Source organism: Poecilia formosa, unplaced genomic scaffold (assembly GCF_000485575.1).
Source record: "Poecilia formosa unplaced genomic scaffold, Poecilia_formosa-5.1.2 Scaffold193, whole genome shotgun sequence".
NCBI lineage: Eukaryota > Metazoa > Chordata > Actinopteri > Cyprinodontiformes > Poeciliidae > Poecilia > Poecilia formosa.
In genome coordinates this window covers 598,641-616,446 of record NW_006800132.1, presented here as the reverse complement: position 1 = coordinate 616,446, position 17,806 = coordinate 598,641, and the positions used below count along the sequence as shown (strand labels likewise).

The window sequence follows — 17,806 nt, the reverse complement described above, 5'->3', positions numbered from 1 at the left end:
AAGTAAACAGCATCAGAATACTATTAACACTAAAAAAGTTTAAAAAAAAAAAAAGACAAAGAAAGCACTCTATTAATGCTTGATGCTTCGCTTTGCTTTGCCTGCTGTTGTGCCCTTCATCGAACATCCCTAAGTGTGGCGCCGAGTGTTCATTTCTGATCCAAATCTACCTGCGAAAACTCTCTCAACACATATCGACTAACATTTTTATTGGCGGGAGGGAGGGGGGTGTTAGGGTGAGGCGGTGAGCGATAGCTGGAGGCGATATTGTCATGATGCAGGCATATTAATTTACTCCATTCAGACTCAACCAGATAGCACTTGCCTGGCTCTGCATGCCCAATGTCATTTGTTTTTTTTGTTTTTTTTTCTTTCCCCCTCTCCGTCTCCCATGCATTATAAATAAATGGCATCTAGACTTTATTAAAGTGCCGAGACCTCTCTGGCAGTGTAATGTCACGTGGGGGGTTCTAGGGAGGGGGGGGTCATTTTAATATAAGCCTCAAACGCCTCGGCCGGTATTATCTCCGTCAAGCAGTAGCCCCCTGAGGAGGATGGAGCAAGAAAAGAGGTGCCACGTCTCAAGTTACCGCTGCCTGGAAGGCTGCGTGATGCAAGGAGCCGTACGACTGTATCGAACAGGCCAAAGTGCATCCTGCACAGCCGGGCTCAAGTCTCCTTAATCTTCTTTATTCCCCGCGTCTAAGCCAGTGTTCTCCGTTCCCAGATTGATTAGTAAATTGCCTCCCCCCCACGTCCGATCCCTCGCTAACATCGAATGGCTCGATTAAAGAGATGCAGCTTCTTGATTTTGATCGATGGTCATAATTAATTTATTCCGTTCCCCTTTGGTGTCAGTAAAGTATTTTTTTTTTAATTGAATTGAAATAAATCTGAAATTTAGTTTTGAGCTCTCACATAGAAACGGTATGATAGTTTAAACCTCTATCTACCGTGACACATTCAGTCAGTGTCATTCTGGGTCCTTCATGTCTATTGGCACAATTGGTAAAGAAACCATAAAGCAGATAATACAGTAGTATTACATTGTATTGGGTTTTCTTTGAAACCTTGAATAGAGATTTTACTCAGACATGGATAAAAAAAAAAAAAAAACATCTTTTTTTTTTTTGCCAGCAGTGCGACTAAATGTGAAGTGTACAAAGAGTTCACAACCTCCAGTTCACATCCTCTTTGTCATTATTCCCAAGTTAAGAAACGCATTTAAACAAGTTTCTCAAAACGTGTTTGTCCGGGACTTGAGATGGAAACAGATTGTCCCCAGGTGGCGTTTTAATCAGGCTTACGCCGGCCAAAAAAAACACCGCTTTAAAGTGCGACGCTGTTGAGACGAGTCAGAAATGGACACACAGCCGAGCCCCGGTCCACACACACACACACTCCCTCCCGCTTCTAACAATCTCCCACTGCCTGCCCCCGTCATCATCACATCTGCAGAAGTTATGCCTCTTCTCTGTGCATGGCAGGAGTACAGCTCGGTGTGTGTGTGTGTGTGTGTCTGCATGGTCCTCGTACATGCTTGCCTCTGCACATCATCCGGCTTCTCCATCTCATCCGAAAATGCCAGGCCACACCATGTCCAACGGTTGTCCTCAAATCCTTCACATGGAGAGTGTCGAACCTGAAAGGTTTGTGTGTGCGTGTGTGTGTTTGGAGGGTATGGTGAGGTAGAATTTAGACAAACCCAAAGTCTTCACTTCTTATCCAGAAGATTGCCCCTCCAAGAGGGTAAGGGGGAAGGGATTAGGATTTCTCACCACTAGCAGCCCCCTCCCTCTCCGACAGAACGATGCTAACAGTAAAACCTGAACATGCTGACTGCCTTTGTTTTCTAAAACACGCTGAAAGAAGAGGGTGACGCTGCTTTCAGCGCAAACAAATATCAAGTTTATGTCTGCATTATTAGCAAAGCAGCGGGGGGGAGGGAGAGGCAAAAAGGTTATGACGTCCTTGAGGTTGTTGAAAGGACTCGAGGCGGAGCGTGCGCTTTTCTGTGTTGTTGGTTGAAGGTAATTGAATTCCTTATTGACTTTTCTCCAATTCTATTTCAAGTTTATTAAGCCGGGCAGAATTGCCTAATGCGGACCATTAAAGTGAAATTAATATTTTAAAAACAATCCCGGCCCTGCTAGATTGCATTTCATTACGAGTATGGCATTGATTAAAATCCGTCACCTCTCATTTAACTCGCCTTACCTGCATATTCTCCGTAGCCGAGTAATTAACGGGGTGGGGGTGGGGGCGGGGGTAACCCAGATGTGTGTCGCTTCCAGTCAATCGCAAACATGAAATCGACTCGATTTGTTGAACGTACATCTGACAGATCCGGCCAGCGCGTTCGTGTCCAGTCATTTGTGTTCCTCGCGGTTCTTTGGAAGCTGCTTTGCTCATCAGAGCGACAATGGATGCAAAATAAAGATAGTGGAAAGAAAGGGAGGGAGAGAAAAAAATAAAAAAAACAGGGCACTTCACGTAAGATATAAGACCTGAGTTTGAGTGGTGATGAGCCGTGCCCTGCTTCTTAAGCTCTTTATTTGTTAATCTGTCATTTCAAAGAGCTTCTCATCCGGCAACTTACATGACTTTAAACCCCTGGAGATGTCGCAGTCGGCAGTGATACGGGGCTTTCCGTGTAAGCACGGCTTTTAAATATTCTTTAAAAAAAAATAAAAATAAAGATATAAAGGGATTAGAACGTTGCACTTGATAAGCTTCTGCTGAAGCAGATTCAGAATCAATAACTAGTAAATATGAGGTGCTTCAAACGTTGCTGTCGGTGTGCAGATAAACCCAACTCAGCGCTAAAGTTTTGGGGTCTTGCAAAAACATTCGTAGGCCTTGAACTTTTTCACGTTTTTGTCGTGTTCTGACTGCAAACCGCAATATATTATATTATTTTTATTATTTTTTTACTGGATTTTTTGGGGTTGTTTTTGTGGTGAGAAGTTTCATTTAATCATCTGATACCACTTAATAAAATCCAGTTGCAATATTACAAATATGTTTTTGTTATCCAATCAATTCTCAATAAAATCCATAAACGTTTGCAATTGTAACATGACAAAAATGCAATAAAGAAATACAGATGCTTTGGCAAGGCCCTGTGTCGCTCACAGTAAAAAAAAAAAATCATTTATTGAAAGAGCGCCTCGTGAACAGCTCTCATATTCTTTTTGCAAGCATAGTTAGGGAAATAGGCTCCTTGCCAGGACACGGCTGGATGCTAATTGGGAAAGATTGCATGATTCATGGAGTCGATAGCAAAAGGACAGAAAGATCAAGTGAAGAGATAAAGGGGCACAATGAGGAAAAGTTATCCGGATTCCTCCCCGTTTGGCTGAGTCCTCTCCATTTCCAACCGCAAAGTATTTCCCTGACACGGAAATACTGACTTGTATGTAATTATGAGGTCATGCTACCCACAGCAGTCCGTCATTCCAAGTGCCAGCACCTGCCATTATTTATTCATTGTTATTCCTCCACCAGAAATACGCCATAATTAGATATTGATTACAAAGTCAATGTGATGAATTAAACAAAATGCCCCCTAAAGTCTTCATTTGCCATACGTAGTATCAGATACTCGACATAAATCATGTATGAAATGCTACGTTTAAGAGAGTTCTTTATCTCTCGTTTCTTTCGTTCTGTGCTCATTGTTGCAGACACGCACCCAACAGTCACGCCAATTACATACAACGTTGTTCCAATGTCCTTTTAAAGGGTCTTTGGATGCATTCTCCTTGCTCGTCCATGTCAGCCCTGCCCCCCCACCCATTTGTATTTGCAGATTCCCCAACCTACTGATTTGAGTCATGCCGGACATCTTCATGTCTCCAGTTGTCTGTGTCAACAACCACGTAGCCCCCGCTACCCTCCCCTCCCCGTAGACAATCTGTTAAGTGAATCACGCAAAAGGCACATGAATAATTCCTGATTTCTTCTAATTGCACGCAGTACGGCCGAATGTCTCATCTCTAGGTGTTGCTAACCGAAAAGAAGGTAGGCATTTAAGATTATGACACCAGTTACCTTTTCCACAGATTCATTTATTTTAGGTCTTTGTATGATATATATATATATATATATATCTAAAACTGGCTCTCAGTAGCCAAAAGTCCTGTGTTCGAGAGAAAGAGTATTTATCTGCTTATTTTGCTGTTATAAAGGTTTAAAGGAGAGTTTAGCCAGGTACTCTACGATGCTTTATTATCTCTAGCCTTCAATATTTGGACTGTATATGTGTACATTAGGATAAGAGGTTCCAAGAAAGTAGCATTTAATCAGCTGACAAACCTGAAGGGTTTTTTGGTGAAGTTATATGCAGATGACAGCCTCATCTTTGTTTAAGCCATCATGTAAAGAGTCTTAAAAAATACCCGCTTGCTTTATCCTTTTTTGTCAAACTTAAATGTTTCAGTGAAACAATGTCTATCAACAAAGATAGTTTGAATTGAATTTGATTTGTTAATGGAGAAAAGCTGTCCAAAAAACAAAAACAAAAAAAAAACAAAACAAAACACCTCGCTCCTGTGTTTAGATTATTCTGCTGCACTGAAGACAAGACATTCTCCGTCAAGGTTGTCTGGTAGAGACAACCCATCCAGCTTCTGAAGAAAACAAAAACTCTTGGATTATTTGCACTGATGCAAATGATATCTAGAGAACCGTCAAGTTTTCTTTTCTCTTTTGCTTCTGGAATGTTTTAGGAGGGCCAGCCGCTCCCGGGAAGGGTTGCAACTCTTCCATGAGTTTATTTGTTGACGTCTCTTAATGTGGTTCGTTGGAGTTCTGCAGTCACAGAAGCAACATTGTAGCCCTTCACAGATTGATAGGTGGCAGTGCCATTGTTTCTCACCTTGGCGTGGATGTGTTGCTCTTGAAAATCTTTCAACCTGCTTCATGTTGTCAAGAGAAGTTTCACAATTTAGCCTAAAATTGTTCACAACCCGGAATCAGTTTGGTGTGATAGGAATTGTGCCAGATATCTTTTCTTTTTACGTAGCACCAAGTTGGAAGCAGGTTTTTATCTGTGAAATTGGCCAGATATTAAATTTTGTTGGTCATCTGAAACATTTATCTGTGACAAAAAAGCAAAAATGTGAAATTTGTAAGAGGGAAAACACTTTTCAACACAACGGCATCAATCTGTTTCTGACTATAAGTCAATGCAAAAATCGTATATGTTGAGGCCGTATGTCATGAAGTACAAAAAGCGAAGGTTGGACGTTACATTTATTTTACCTTTGGTTAGTTTCCTCACTTGTAAACATAAATCAATAGATAAACATAAATCACGGCTGATTAGTTTCCTTGTGCACAAATTTAGCACCTGAGCATTTTTGGTTTCTTTGCCCCGTATTGAGTAGAAAGCTTTTTGAATGGATACTTTCTGTCTGGGGGGGAAACACACACAGGGTGGTGAATAACACAAAGTTATTAGTAATGAAATGAAGTACTGAAAAGGAACAATGAGATTTTTATTGTTCTTGATGGAGGGCACTCGTAACAGATGCTGCTGCACTCAGCCAGCTCCACCTGGCACACGGCTCCTTATTTGTCATTGCCATCATTTGTCATCGTCGAACACGTTGCCCCCCTTATTTTTTCTTCTTCTTCTTATCATTACTTTTACACTTTCATTGGGCACAATGCCTGTTTTTTTTTCTTATTATTATTTTAGTTTCTCTCTGGCATTACATGTGTTATATTTGATTGCAGTATGTTTTCTTTCATTTGTTTGTTTTCTTCTTTTAATCCGTCCAGTAGCTCCTCAGGTTGCATTGTCCACTGCCCCTTCTGTCCACGCTGCAAACAGCAAGCGAGGTAGGAGCTCTGGATCTCGTGCATCGTCCCCAGATGACACCGCAGCCTTTCTCCTCCCCACTCCCCGCCATGTGTGTTTCTGTTGACTTGTAACCTCCTTGATCCTTGCGCCACAGAGCCGGAGAGCTCCAAAATCTTATCGTCTGTAGCCTCCAGCTCAGAGCTGGACTGACGGCTTTCAGCACATGAAAGTCTCATTCTTACAGAGAACGGATTCTAAACGCTATGAAAGGAGTCATTTCTTCTGCTACGACTATTTTTGGGGAACGTTCCTTTCCCCCTCGCCAATCCCCTCCCCCCAATGCATGCATGATTTATGACCTCAGCCTTTTTCTAGCGAAGGGAGAATATTAGTCTTGTGGGACTATGTCTGAAGGAGTGAGGCGTGTAACGTGGAAGGGTTTTAGCTCACGTTCAGCTAGGACCCGCTGACTCAGACGGGAGGTAGAGCGCAACTCGAATTTCTGCTCCTTTTGTGTGTGTTTTTTTTTTTTTCAAGCCCAGTCAGGTTGGTGTCGGTCGAACTGAGAGAACTGACCTCAATACAGATCCTTAATAACAGCAATCCCTTGGAAGAAAGCTCCATCTGCTAACCTTCCCTGTTCGGGAACCTTGACGAGGCTGTCAGTGTACTCTGCTGCCAACAAGGCTTAAGGGTCACATCTGTCTGAGCTGTGCCACATAATGTGTCAGCGGTCACTCAGTGTGACAGACTGAACCTCACTTGGAGAGCGTTTAGCGATAGGAACGCTCTCCGACCAACTGCTATGCCTTATGTAGCACCACCATGAAGCTACAAAGACTGTAGCCGTTCTGCAAATCAGCTTCAAGCTCATACTTCCTCTTAGACATGATTTTAGGTTTTGATTATTCTCAACTTACTTTGTGAATTAAGGTTGTTTTAGTTAAATATATCAATCATTTCACAGGTGATAGGTGGTATTAAAAGTGTCTGACTGGAGTTGCAATTAAATTGCAAAAAAAAAAACCCAACAAATTTAGACTTAGATTTGTGCTTCAAAGACTCAGGAATTCGGTTGGTTCTGTACCTTATCGACTTTTATTGTCCAATATGTTCAAGCTCAAACAGAACTGTGCATACTCTTGGACTGCATTTGATACATTTGTGTTCAACCAGGAACATTCATGCACTGTAAAAAAAAGAAGAAAAAAAATATTTCCGATAAAATATTGGCAGCTATGGTTGCCCAAATTTTACCGAATAATTCCGGTGAAATTCTGATAGGGGATTTAACCTGATGGAAATTTTACTGTAAATTAGATACTTGTTTTGTTGTTGTTGTTGTTTTACAGTGTAGACTGTGAGCTACAAATGGTCCGCCAGTCTATTCATGTTTGTTGTTGCATCAACAAACATATATGGGTGTATTTTAAACTCACCTCTGTCCTGAATAAGTTTCTTTAGTTTCAGAACAAACTAAATTTATCTGTAAATTTATTAGCTAACATCGTTATGCTAATGATGTTAGCCTAACAAAATAAAGCTATCATCACTATAAAGACACTTCTGTTTAGTCTAAAATGTCAATGCTCCTTTTCATTCACTCTTCACATTACGCCTAGCTCCTTATTTAATGCCTGGTTTAGAGTTTACACCTAAAAAATAAAAGTTTAAAAGCTGATTAAGAACAAGGTTTGCCAAAGTTAAAAAAATAGCCTGTGTACCCAATATAAATGAAAAATTATACACTTTGTTAACAATCTTAATTAATAACCAGCTAAGTTTTGGTGGGTTAGGTACACTATGCATGTGTCTGATTTGAGTTATTAGAGACTAGATACTTGATGTGATAGACTTGATTCTTGACTTGGAAAACTCGTGAACATCTCCACTTTGAGCTAACAAATTTATTAAGAATCCAATCAAGGAAAGCAAAAAATAAAAATAAAAATCATGTCCTACCACCCACTTGAAGTTGAATGCCCACTTCATTCATGGTTTGACCTGCCTTATGCTTTGTGATGTTGAGTTGTTATCACGTCTCTGTACCATCTTTGTCGCCTTGTGCTGTGATGTGCTTGAAGTAACGTGACCTCTCAAATCCTACTAACAATGCAATTTTTTATTTATTTATTTTTTGTGATTTTGTGTGTTTCTAACTCTGGCTGTACCTTTGCCAGACTGACAATGATCTACCAACATCACATCACCTCCGACATGCAGCATCAGCATTTCCATCTCGCATGCCATGGCGCCTCTCGCTCAGGCCTATGCTTACCCTTCCGCTGTAGCACTCGCAGCACGAACATCTCAACCCTCTTTTACCCGTCTCTTCCCTCCACACTTCCTCTCTTCTTGCAAGACTGCGAATGCTTCGGCCACTCCAACCGATGTAGCTACCTCGAGGTGCTAAACACCGTCATTTGCGTGAGCTGCAAGCACAACACTAGGGGCCAGCACTGCCAGCTGTGCAAGCTGGGCTACTACCGCAATGCCTCAGCAGAACTGGACGATGAAAATGTGTGCATAGGTTAGTCCCCCACCTGGCCCTCTTCACTGCCATCACGCTTCACACCTTTTCCACCTCACTTCCTGTCTTTGACTCCAAAAAGGTAGTGTCACTTCATGCTAACACCAGTTCGTCATCCAAGTGCATTGTCCTGTCCTCATGTCCCAGAGTCTCCCTCTTTCCTTTTCCTTTTCCTTTTCTCCACTCTTTTTGGCACAACAGTGCAGCTACGGTAATCATGTTGACGTAGTTTTAGCGTCTTTTATGGCTTAAGATGTAATGGCAAGATTGATGTTGTTGGCTGTTTAAATTTTGATGTTCCTAGCTAGTCTGATGCAGTTATGTTAGAAATGTTAGCTCGTAATCAAAGAGTGTGAAATAGTAAACTAAGCAGGGATTTTAGCATACTTGGGATTTTTATATAGAAAGAGCATATCAAAAATAAAATTCTGAAAATGTTATTTTTCTAACAAGTATGAAAGCTGTAGACTGTGGCTTTCTAGAGGAAACAGCTACATTTAAAATGTACAAACATTTTGCTGAATGTTTGCCAAGTGTGTGTCTTGATCATCTCTAAATTTCCAAAATATAATTTTTAAAATGTTCATTAATGGTGTCATTCAACAGCTGGAGGTAGTAAAAACCTAAGCTAGCCGAACAAGGATGGAATAGGATAAAAATATTAGTGTGGTAGCCTAATGGGATACAAAGACTAGTTAATGTAGTAACTAGCTAGACAGTAGGTACCAAGCGAAACGGCTACATTTGAAATGTATACACATTTAGCTAAACGTTTGCCAATTCTTTGTCTTGACCATTTCTAGATTTCCAATTTATTTATGTATTGTCATTAATTGTGCGATTCAACAGCAAGGTGGAGTAAAAAGCTGGACAAGGGTTGAAGTTGACAAAATTGTTAGCCTATTGGGATACATAGACTAGTTAATTAAAACTATTTTAATCATTTCAATTTCTAGAAATGTTTAGTTCAGAAAGTCAACAAAGACAAAACTAATTTGACGATTCAAGTAATGCTAACTATTTGATATTTCCTAAAGTGTCAACAGCATTTATTAGCAGGTATGCTAATTTTAAGCTAGGCTTATCCTTTGCCAAAGCAGCAGATAAGCAAACTGTATGACAAAAAAAAAACTCTCTCTGGACTTTACTTGCCTGCTATTTAATTCCCACATTTTGGCAGTACACAACATAAAAAATGAGCCGTTACCACCTCGTTCTTCTATATTCGTTGTATTTCATATACAAAGATTCCTAAACCACATCTACGTTTGCTCTGTGTACCACAACTCATGTAACTCCCGAGGTAATAGCTTGGCTCCCCACTGAAATATTTTCCAAGTATCGGCAGTGTGAATTCACAGCTCCGAGTGTCAGGTGCATTTGTACATCCTGAGGGGGAAGTCTGACAGGTAACATGAGTTCTGAGAGAATTTTTTTTTCCAGCGAAGTCACACAGGCAGTCAAAGATGCCAGGCAAGTGCATATGTCATATACATGAAATGGCCTCGGGAGGAGCAGCTGAAACCCGTCACTTGGTATTAAGAGTCACAGAGGCGTTACCGAGTGCCGAGCTCGCCGTCACCCTGACTCTCTTTCTCTGACCCGCCAGTTTGTCACATGCTGCCACCTCTCTCCTCTCGCCTGACCCCTGGGTGTCACTCAGGTGAAGCCACGTGCAACGCCACCACATTAAGGTGCAATGTTTTCGTCAGGGACTGTCAAAATAGCTGTCACTTTGACTGCAGAGTGTTCTGGTTTCTGTGGAAAGGTCAATTAAGCGTAGGTCACCGGAGACGCAAGAGGTTATTTGCTTTCTTTTCACGTCACAGCTTTGGTTAAGACCACCCGTCTCCGTCAGTTTCAGCAAGGAAAGACGTACGCATTTCGAAGCATTTCCAGATTATAGTTAGAATGAAGGAATTTATAACAAAAATGCCCATTTCAATGTACAGTTCTCTCATTTTTAATCCTCCATTCGTTCCACGCTGCTGTCCATCTTCTATCTGTTCATCTTTATCTCTGTGTGAATGATTCTGACTTTTACAGACGCATGCTCACCTAGGCTCTCCTCAGTTCATCTGAAATCAGATCTACTGATAATTGCTTTGCACAAAAGCTCATTGCATGCTCGGTTCTCGTTTTAATGACAAATTCAACACAGATATGTCGTAATGTGTTTAAGGTGTTCATGCATTTGAATTCTACTTCATTCTTTGCTCATTTTCTCTGTCCTCATTACCGTTGAAATGGTAGCATTTTCCACTGTGTAAATTCTTGAACTCTAGTCAGACTTTTTCTACTAGAAGTGCAGGTTTGTTTCCATGGATTAGAATATCATGGAAAATGGCATTTATTTATTTAATATTTCGATTAAAAAAAAAGGAAAATTCATGTGTTTCATAGACTGATTACACACAAAGGGATACGCTTGTGTTTCTGGTCATTTTGATGACTCTGATTAGTAGGTAGTGAATATGCAACGTTCAGTTTACCTGAATTTTTCTATAGTTTCGTGTGAGATGGCTGTGCTACCTTTGGACTTAAAGCACAGCCAACAAACATGAAGATGACGTTGCTCCCAAAATGATTGCAAAATGTGAACATTTTGTTACTGGATCTCAAGAAGCTTGAAAAGCATTTCCACTCTTCCTCCCAACAATTAAAATGCCAATTAAGATGATCATACTTATGAAAATATTATATTTTGTTCTTGAAATATGTAAATTTTATAAAAACAATAAGCATTTTACATATTTATTAAGCATTTTCACTATGGGGTGATGGTATGAGACAGATGATCTTTGAAAAATCCCTGCCTTCTCAATCACACTCCGTTATGTGCTGCTCACTCCCTCCACCTTGCTTCCTGCTACGCTATAGCTAGCTCCCCACAGCGGAGTCTGTCACAAATGCTAACACTAGCTAGTTTGGCCACTGATGATATCGGATAAACAGTTTTCCTGGACTGGTAAGTTGTTTCTCCGCCATTAGCACCTTGAATGGCGCATATACAAGCTTGATTGACAACACTAGGACCCTCCTCCTGGCTCTGATTGGTTGTTTGTCACTGAGTAGAGGCGTATTTCTCCAGATGCCAGTACGAGAATATAAAATACGCATATTTAATACCATCGTGGAAGTTTTAACAAATATTTTAAAGAGAGTACTTTTGTAAATGTTTACAAGATGCTTCTGTTTCTCTGCTTCAGATATGAAGCAGTTTTAGTCCTTGTGTGTTTTTGTGTGGTTGCTCTTGAAGTTCTGACTCAAGCTGCAGTTCAAATCTTATGAATTTCCCCAAAACTCTTGAAGGATTCTGCTTCAAAATTCTGTCAAGATTGTGGTCAACGGTCCCTGTTGCTTGTTCACTAGGTGCCACACGTAGCTCTCCATTAACTTCCCTTCACTCAGTTTGTGAGCAACAACCTTTTTTAGAATAACATTTAGCGACCCCTACCCTCCTTGACGAATGTCTGCTGGGCAACGGTGGAGTAAGCGGCAGCATTCCTGTGTTGACTCATGATTTCTCTTAGCTGTGAGTCAGGGTAATCACATTTAACAGAAATAAACGCTTGAACTTTATCCCTCTGTGTGTAATAAATCTGTTTTTTAAAGTATTTTCCTACGATATTCTAATTTACCGATGCCTCTGACAGAACTCGAGAAGCTGTGAGAGTCCTAGACAGGAAGTCAAAGCACCACCCTGTTTCTCCAGCCTATGTGTGTGTGTGTGTGTGTGTGTGTGTGTGTCTTGTTTTTTCAGAGTGTAATTGTAATCCCTCTGGCTCAGTCAGTGATCACTGTAATGGCACAGGATATTGTACATGTAAGGAGGGCACTACGGGCCCCAAGTGTCAGGAGTGCCTCCCCGGCTATTTGTGGGAAAATGGCTGCAAATGTAAGTAGAACCACGACTCTCCGTATGTCCGAAACGCCCCGACTGTTCTCCTCCCCTGCTTTCCTCCCCTAGTCCCCCCCGACCCTCCCTCAGCTCTGTCTCCTTCTGGTGTCTTTCTCCGATGTTTACCTTCTCTGTTTGATTCCCGAGCTTTGGCTGGAGGAATGTGCTGCACACGCGCGACACGACTGTTGATGTAGATGCCTACGCCGTTAGCCGAAACCTTGCATTTCCCCCCCTCCCGCCGCGTCCCGTGGCTGCATTACCAAGGTGGGATCGGCGGGTGCCCGTTACGGCCTCGAACTGGAAAAAAAAGATGCAACAGCATGGCAGGATGCATGCTGCTCGGTAACTCAGGCACAGGCGCGCCGCTCGCAATCAACACAACAGCTGAGTCAATATTGACTGCTTGACAGGCTGCCTGCGATCCCCTCCATGCCAGCACGCAGCAGGACGATGACGTCCAACACCAACATTTCTCTTAAAGGAGAAACGCAGGTCATTTTCAGGTCCAGCACATCCATTATAGTCTTGGCGTCTATATTTCCTCCAGCCATTTGACAAAGCATGCCCCACGAAGCCGTCGTTTTCCTCCAAAATGTCACCAATTTTTCATTGTTTTTGTCAAACCAAAGTTTCCCTGACGAACCTGCAGGCAGAGAAACGGGAGACGTGAACTTCACGTGGGGGAGTGGATGTAAAGTTTCTGACAGAGAAATTTTGAGATAAAAGACATTTGTGCCGACTCTGATTGTGCTCCAGGCAGAAAATGCAAAGCTTCCTTTGGATGTGACATGTGAGAGGATTGTTAAATTATTTCTTGGAGGATTTTTATGTTTATTTTCCCTCATTTTTAAAATTTATTTTTTTATTTTTTTATTCAGAATAATCAAAGTTTTTTTATTCTCTCTCTGTCGACTGAATAAAACTGGTAACAAACATTAACCTCAAAGAACTGCCTGGGGAAAGAATATTTCTCTGCAAGAGCTACAGCAAATAAAAATGAAATAGTAGGGATGTCCTGCACTTGTCGCAGGTACACCACGAGACAAAAAACAACCAAATGACGGCCAGTTGCCATAAAAAGCAATTATGAAAGAGTCAAACTGCTACATGAATGTACAGAAAGGAAAACTTAGTAGTTCATGGTTTTTCTTGGAGGGGTTAGCTACAAAGCTTCATGGACGAATACAGGCAGTTCTTCTAGCTAACTCTGGTATAGCATAAAACATGGAACACCACGTTGCACCAATTCAATAGCTATGAGTCAGTAAGACCTAACAGGTCACTTTGTCTTTAAGTGTGGAAGGTTTCATCCGTTGTTGACCACATTTTTGAAACCAATTTTGTTGAAGACATCAACAGTATGTATGCAGGGCTTTCTTGACAAGACGTAGCCAACACATCACAGCAGAGGCTGGAAAAACAAGATTTGCCGAATGCTTTCTCCTGCAGCTAGTATTAGCTTTACAAATAAAAGTTTGAAGTTCATAAGTTTGCCCAGTGTCACTGAAACTTAGAGCTAGCATAAGATCCAGCTGCTTCCTGGATCTTATGTTAGCTATTGAAGCTAGCATTGAGATTCTTACTAGTAAAAGCTTTCCAAGGCATTTTCAAAACAAAATCATAAAAATTACACAAGAAATGGAAACGTGGACTGCTCTACTTGGTTGGTCAGTCGCTAACTTCACAATAAAAAGTTGGTAGTTTTTGTAGCATTGACACTTCTTGAGAGAAGATATTGCAGTCCTTCAAGAATATGCAGCCAGTGCTGTTAAATAATGTTTATAATTATCTTAAACTGTATAAAGCAGCTTCAGAGAAACAAATAACAGGAAATAACAGCATTTTAAACTTATGTAGCGACACCAAGTTCTCTCTTAATATTATTTGGTGTAAGGTGTGGAAGTCAGTGCTGTAAAAATGTGACTTTGACTCATGTGGCGAATATTGAAATGGCTTGGACGTCCCCGCTTTTACCCTAAAAATACACACAACATAAACGTTGAACCTCATTTCTCTACAAAAGCCGAACAGGCACATCAGTGAGGGAGGGACTTCTCCTGAACATTGTTAGATCAAACACATCTCCGCCTTCCTGGATCTTTTATTGTGGAAGTGGATGTCACACAGGTCAGTCACAGTTCAACACTCATTCCTGCGGAATACAAAGCAACTTTAACGCAACACCTACTGTAACCTAATAATACCTTATTTTGCTTACATTTTTAATATAGTCATTGTCAGTCTGCAACGCTCCAAACCTGCTGTGTTGTGATTTATATTCAGCGCAAAATACACTGGGCTATTTTAGTCATTTTGGCACAGATGGATCTTCATTAAAATGCACTGTTTTTCCACTGCAACTTGTTGGTGGCTATAATATATTCAGCGTGTAGAGAGTAAACACACGCTGTCAACACGCACATCTGTTTCCACACAAAGGGACGTTTGGGAGGGAGCAGAGCGTCGCCTGCTAAATCTCGATGCGCTACACGGTAGAAATTTATTGGAAATCAGCAACCAATGTTGAACAGAGTTGGAGCCGGTCTCCACTTTCAGTGTATCCTAGTAGAAACTTTGTTTATCCCAGAAGTTACCAACCTAAACGGGGAGATAATTTCGTCATAGCGACGATTTTTCACACGTTTTTGTTTTACCCACCAAAAAGTCTGAATATGAGAGCAGATAGACTCTACGGTGTCCCATATGGCTTCCAACCCACATAAATATTGACTTGTTACCCAACTATAGTCGGCTGAAGGGTAAAAACTTGGCCTTGTGACTAATTAAAGAAGGCTATAAAGAGAAAACATGAAGCCTAAAGATCTTCTGGATGTGAATGTATTTTACTTTGCAGCATCATGCAGCTTTACATAGTCGTCTAACTATTATGTTTAGCATGTAAGAGCTCAAGCGGAGTTAGGATCTCTAAAGAGAACATGATCTGAACTCAATGGAGCTGCGTCAGAATGTTGTTTTCCGTTCTATCAAAAATAATTGATGCATTTTATTTGATGACAAGAGATTAAAATCTCAACGCCATCAGTTCTTTACCGCCTGCGCTGCGATGTGGAGCCGTTCCTTGGGATCCACGTAAAGCTCCCTCTGTGGTTATTGGCAAGCTTGGCGAATATGTGACAAACGTCTTGAGATAAATTACATTTTTTATGGCAGGAGAATAATAAAATCCAACCTTTAATTTGAGAACACGTTTAAAATAAATCGATGGTGCTGCTTTTAGTGGCAAGCTCTGTGGTTTCTTTAAAATAAATGGAACTGATGAAGTTTAGGGTTATGTCATTTACTTTTTAGTAGTTGATCAGTGATTTTAGGAAATTTGAATCGATGGTCTTTGAGTTCCTTTTTTTTCAGTAAGATCTGACCCACAGGAAGGAAGACGAAATGTAATTTTAACCAGAGTTAGTAACTAGTTGCATTACCTTGAGTAACCTTTTTTGTTTGAAAAAATATACATTTAGGGGTATTTTTTATTACGTTTTACCTTTTTCTTTACGTGAGTAATTTTATCATGAAGTGTCTCTGCTCTCAAAAAGTTACATTTCTGGATTTTCCACTCACTGAATGAAAAACAAACATGTTTTAACCAAAAATATCACCAGAACAAACACACACCTCCAGGTTTTGTTGTAGCATCGTAAGTTTTATATTGAAAGAAAATGATGTAGGAAAAAATATATATATTTTTACATATATGAATAATTGTCATTTTGGTCTTTAAAATACCAAAGTTTCCACTTAACTTTACATTTTGGTCCATCTGATGATGTAATTTTTTAAATATTAAATGATTGATGATTTGATCAGTTACTCAGTACATGAGTAAACTTTTGACCAAATACTTTTTTACTCTTGAGTAATTTCAAACATATTGAGGTGTTGCTACTTTTTCTTGAGTACAATATTTGGGTTCTCTTCCCACCTCTGGTTTTGCATCAAGCATGTCTTGAAAGTGTCCATTTTAATTGATCCTATAATGTTTTATGGTGGTATAAATGTTACCATACACAGCGCCACTCTTCAAAACAGGAAACACAAGAGAACATGGTGTTCATGTAACTTTACGAGTCAAGAAATGGATCCAAGACTCTTACCACACGTCGGTTTTTAAACGTCGTTTTTAAATTAGCGATCCAGTTTTAGATGGAAATTTGCTGCCAGTTGGAAAACTTTCCAGCTTTATTTATTTTTATTTTATTTTTTGGGGGTTCTGCTGATGCGGTGCTTCTGCTCCTGACCGAGGCTCAATCTGCAGTCGCACTGAGAAACGCAATTAAAAATTAAATCTCTCCTCAAACACACCCTTCTCCCAGACACGCGCACCTAGTTCACTGGTTTCCTTCTCTAAATATTATCACTCATATCAAAGGCAAACACAACAAATCTTGTCATTTACTGCCTGTGCCGCCTTTGTTTACCCGCGGTAATGCGGAAAAAAAGTGACTTGCGGGGGGAGACGGAGAGCGGATGAAGCCGGCGAGCTCTGAAAGCAGTTCTGAGGCTGCGAGTGGCTCTGCGGCACCTTTAATCTTACTGAACCTACATGTCTGACACAACCGGTTATCGACTCGCCTTCCCAAATAATCAATACCCATGTTTCATGTTAGATTTTTGGCTCTGCTTAATTGGCGGGCGATGAAGCGCTCTGCCTCCAGGGTACGGCCATTACCTGGACCGGCCTTTGAATTCAGCTGAACTTGCTGTTCAGCCTTAAGCCTCGAGTCGGGCGAGACTCTAACAGGCCGACTCTTAAAGAGACAGTGCGCTTGTTAATGCGTAATGAAAATCAAACAGCATTTTAATCCATACCTTTAATATCGTCTTCTGACATTAAATCAGACTAAACTCAGTTAATCAGTTATTAATGTGTGCTAGATGCGAGAATAATGAGATTTTATTTATTTATTTATTTTTACATTTATTATCTCTTCCTTCATTTTCAGAAGTTTACATAAACTGAGATGAATGTGACGGTGGGACGAGCCCGGTTTATGATGTGAACTTCTGGCTGCTTAATTCACTAAATGTGAATAAAATGGAGGATTTGTGTTACTCTGTGTGTGTTTGGGTGCAAAATGTGCAAATCAGTTCCAGAACTAAACCAAAATGTACCATGTGAAGAAACGAGCCCGGTGCCAACATGGCGCTCTGCTGCAGCTCCAAATTTTTCCTGATGCTCTGCTAAACTAAAATGAGGAGATATTAAGTAAATAGGCTGTTTTTAAGTTAAATTATATACTAACAACTAACAAACTCCAAAACAGTTTAACTCTCAACATTTTAAATAAGCATTTTGGTGGAAAACAAAACTATGGCAACCTATTTTTTTGCAGCACTATTCCTAGTCATTACACACTGCTTTGCAAAACATTCATACCTATTTAGCTTTTTTTTACATTTTGTCTCATTTAGTGTATTTCATTAAGATTTTGTGCAGCAGACCATCATGAAGGAACACACAGCTGTGAAGACGAAGGAAAAGCGTCCGTTGATTTTATTTATCGTTACAAATAAAACCCAAAAACTATATATATATATATATATATAT

General features: G+C 40.4%; 1 protein-coding gene across 9 annotated transcripts in view; it reads left to right on the top strand.

Annotated features, from left to right (window-relative positions):
• Nucleotides 1–17,806, top strand: part of ntng1a (netrin g1a) — a 155,538-nt gene that overhangs the window by 130,853 nt on the left and 6,879 nt on the right. For 2 of the 9 annotated variants that reach the window (XM_016678911.1, XM_016678910.1), the window contains exons 6-7: nt 8,172–8,339; nt 12,103–12,237. The exons of 2 other annotated variants lie outside the window; for them this stretch is intronic. In XM_016678911.1, the coding sequence (XP_016534397.1) occupies nt 8,172–8,339; nt 12,103–12,237 (303 nt within the window). Of the gene's footprint in view, nt 1–3,978; nt 4,024–5,787; nt 5,848–8,171; nt 8,340–12,102; nt 12,238–17,806 lie in introns of all 9 variants that reach the window. 5 more of the 9 variants (XM_016678912.1, XM_016678914.1, XM_016678913.1 and 2 more) reach the window with 5 other exon arrangements.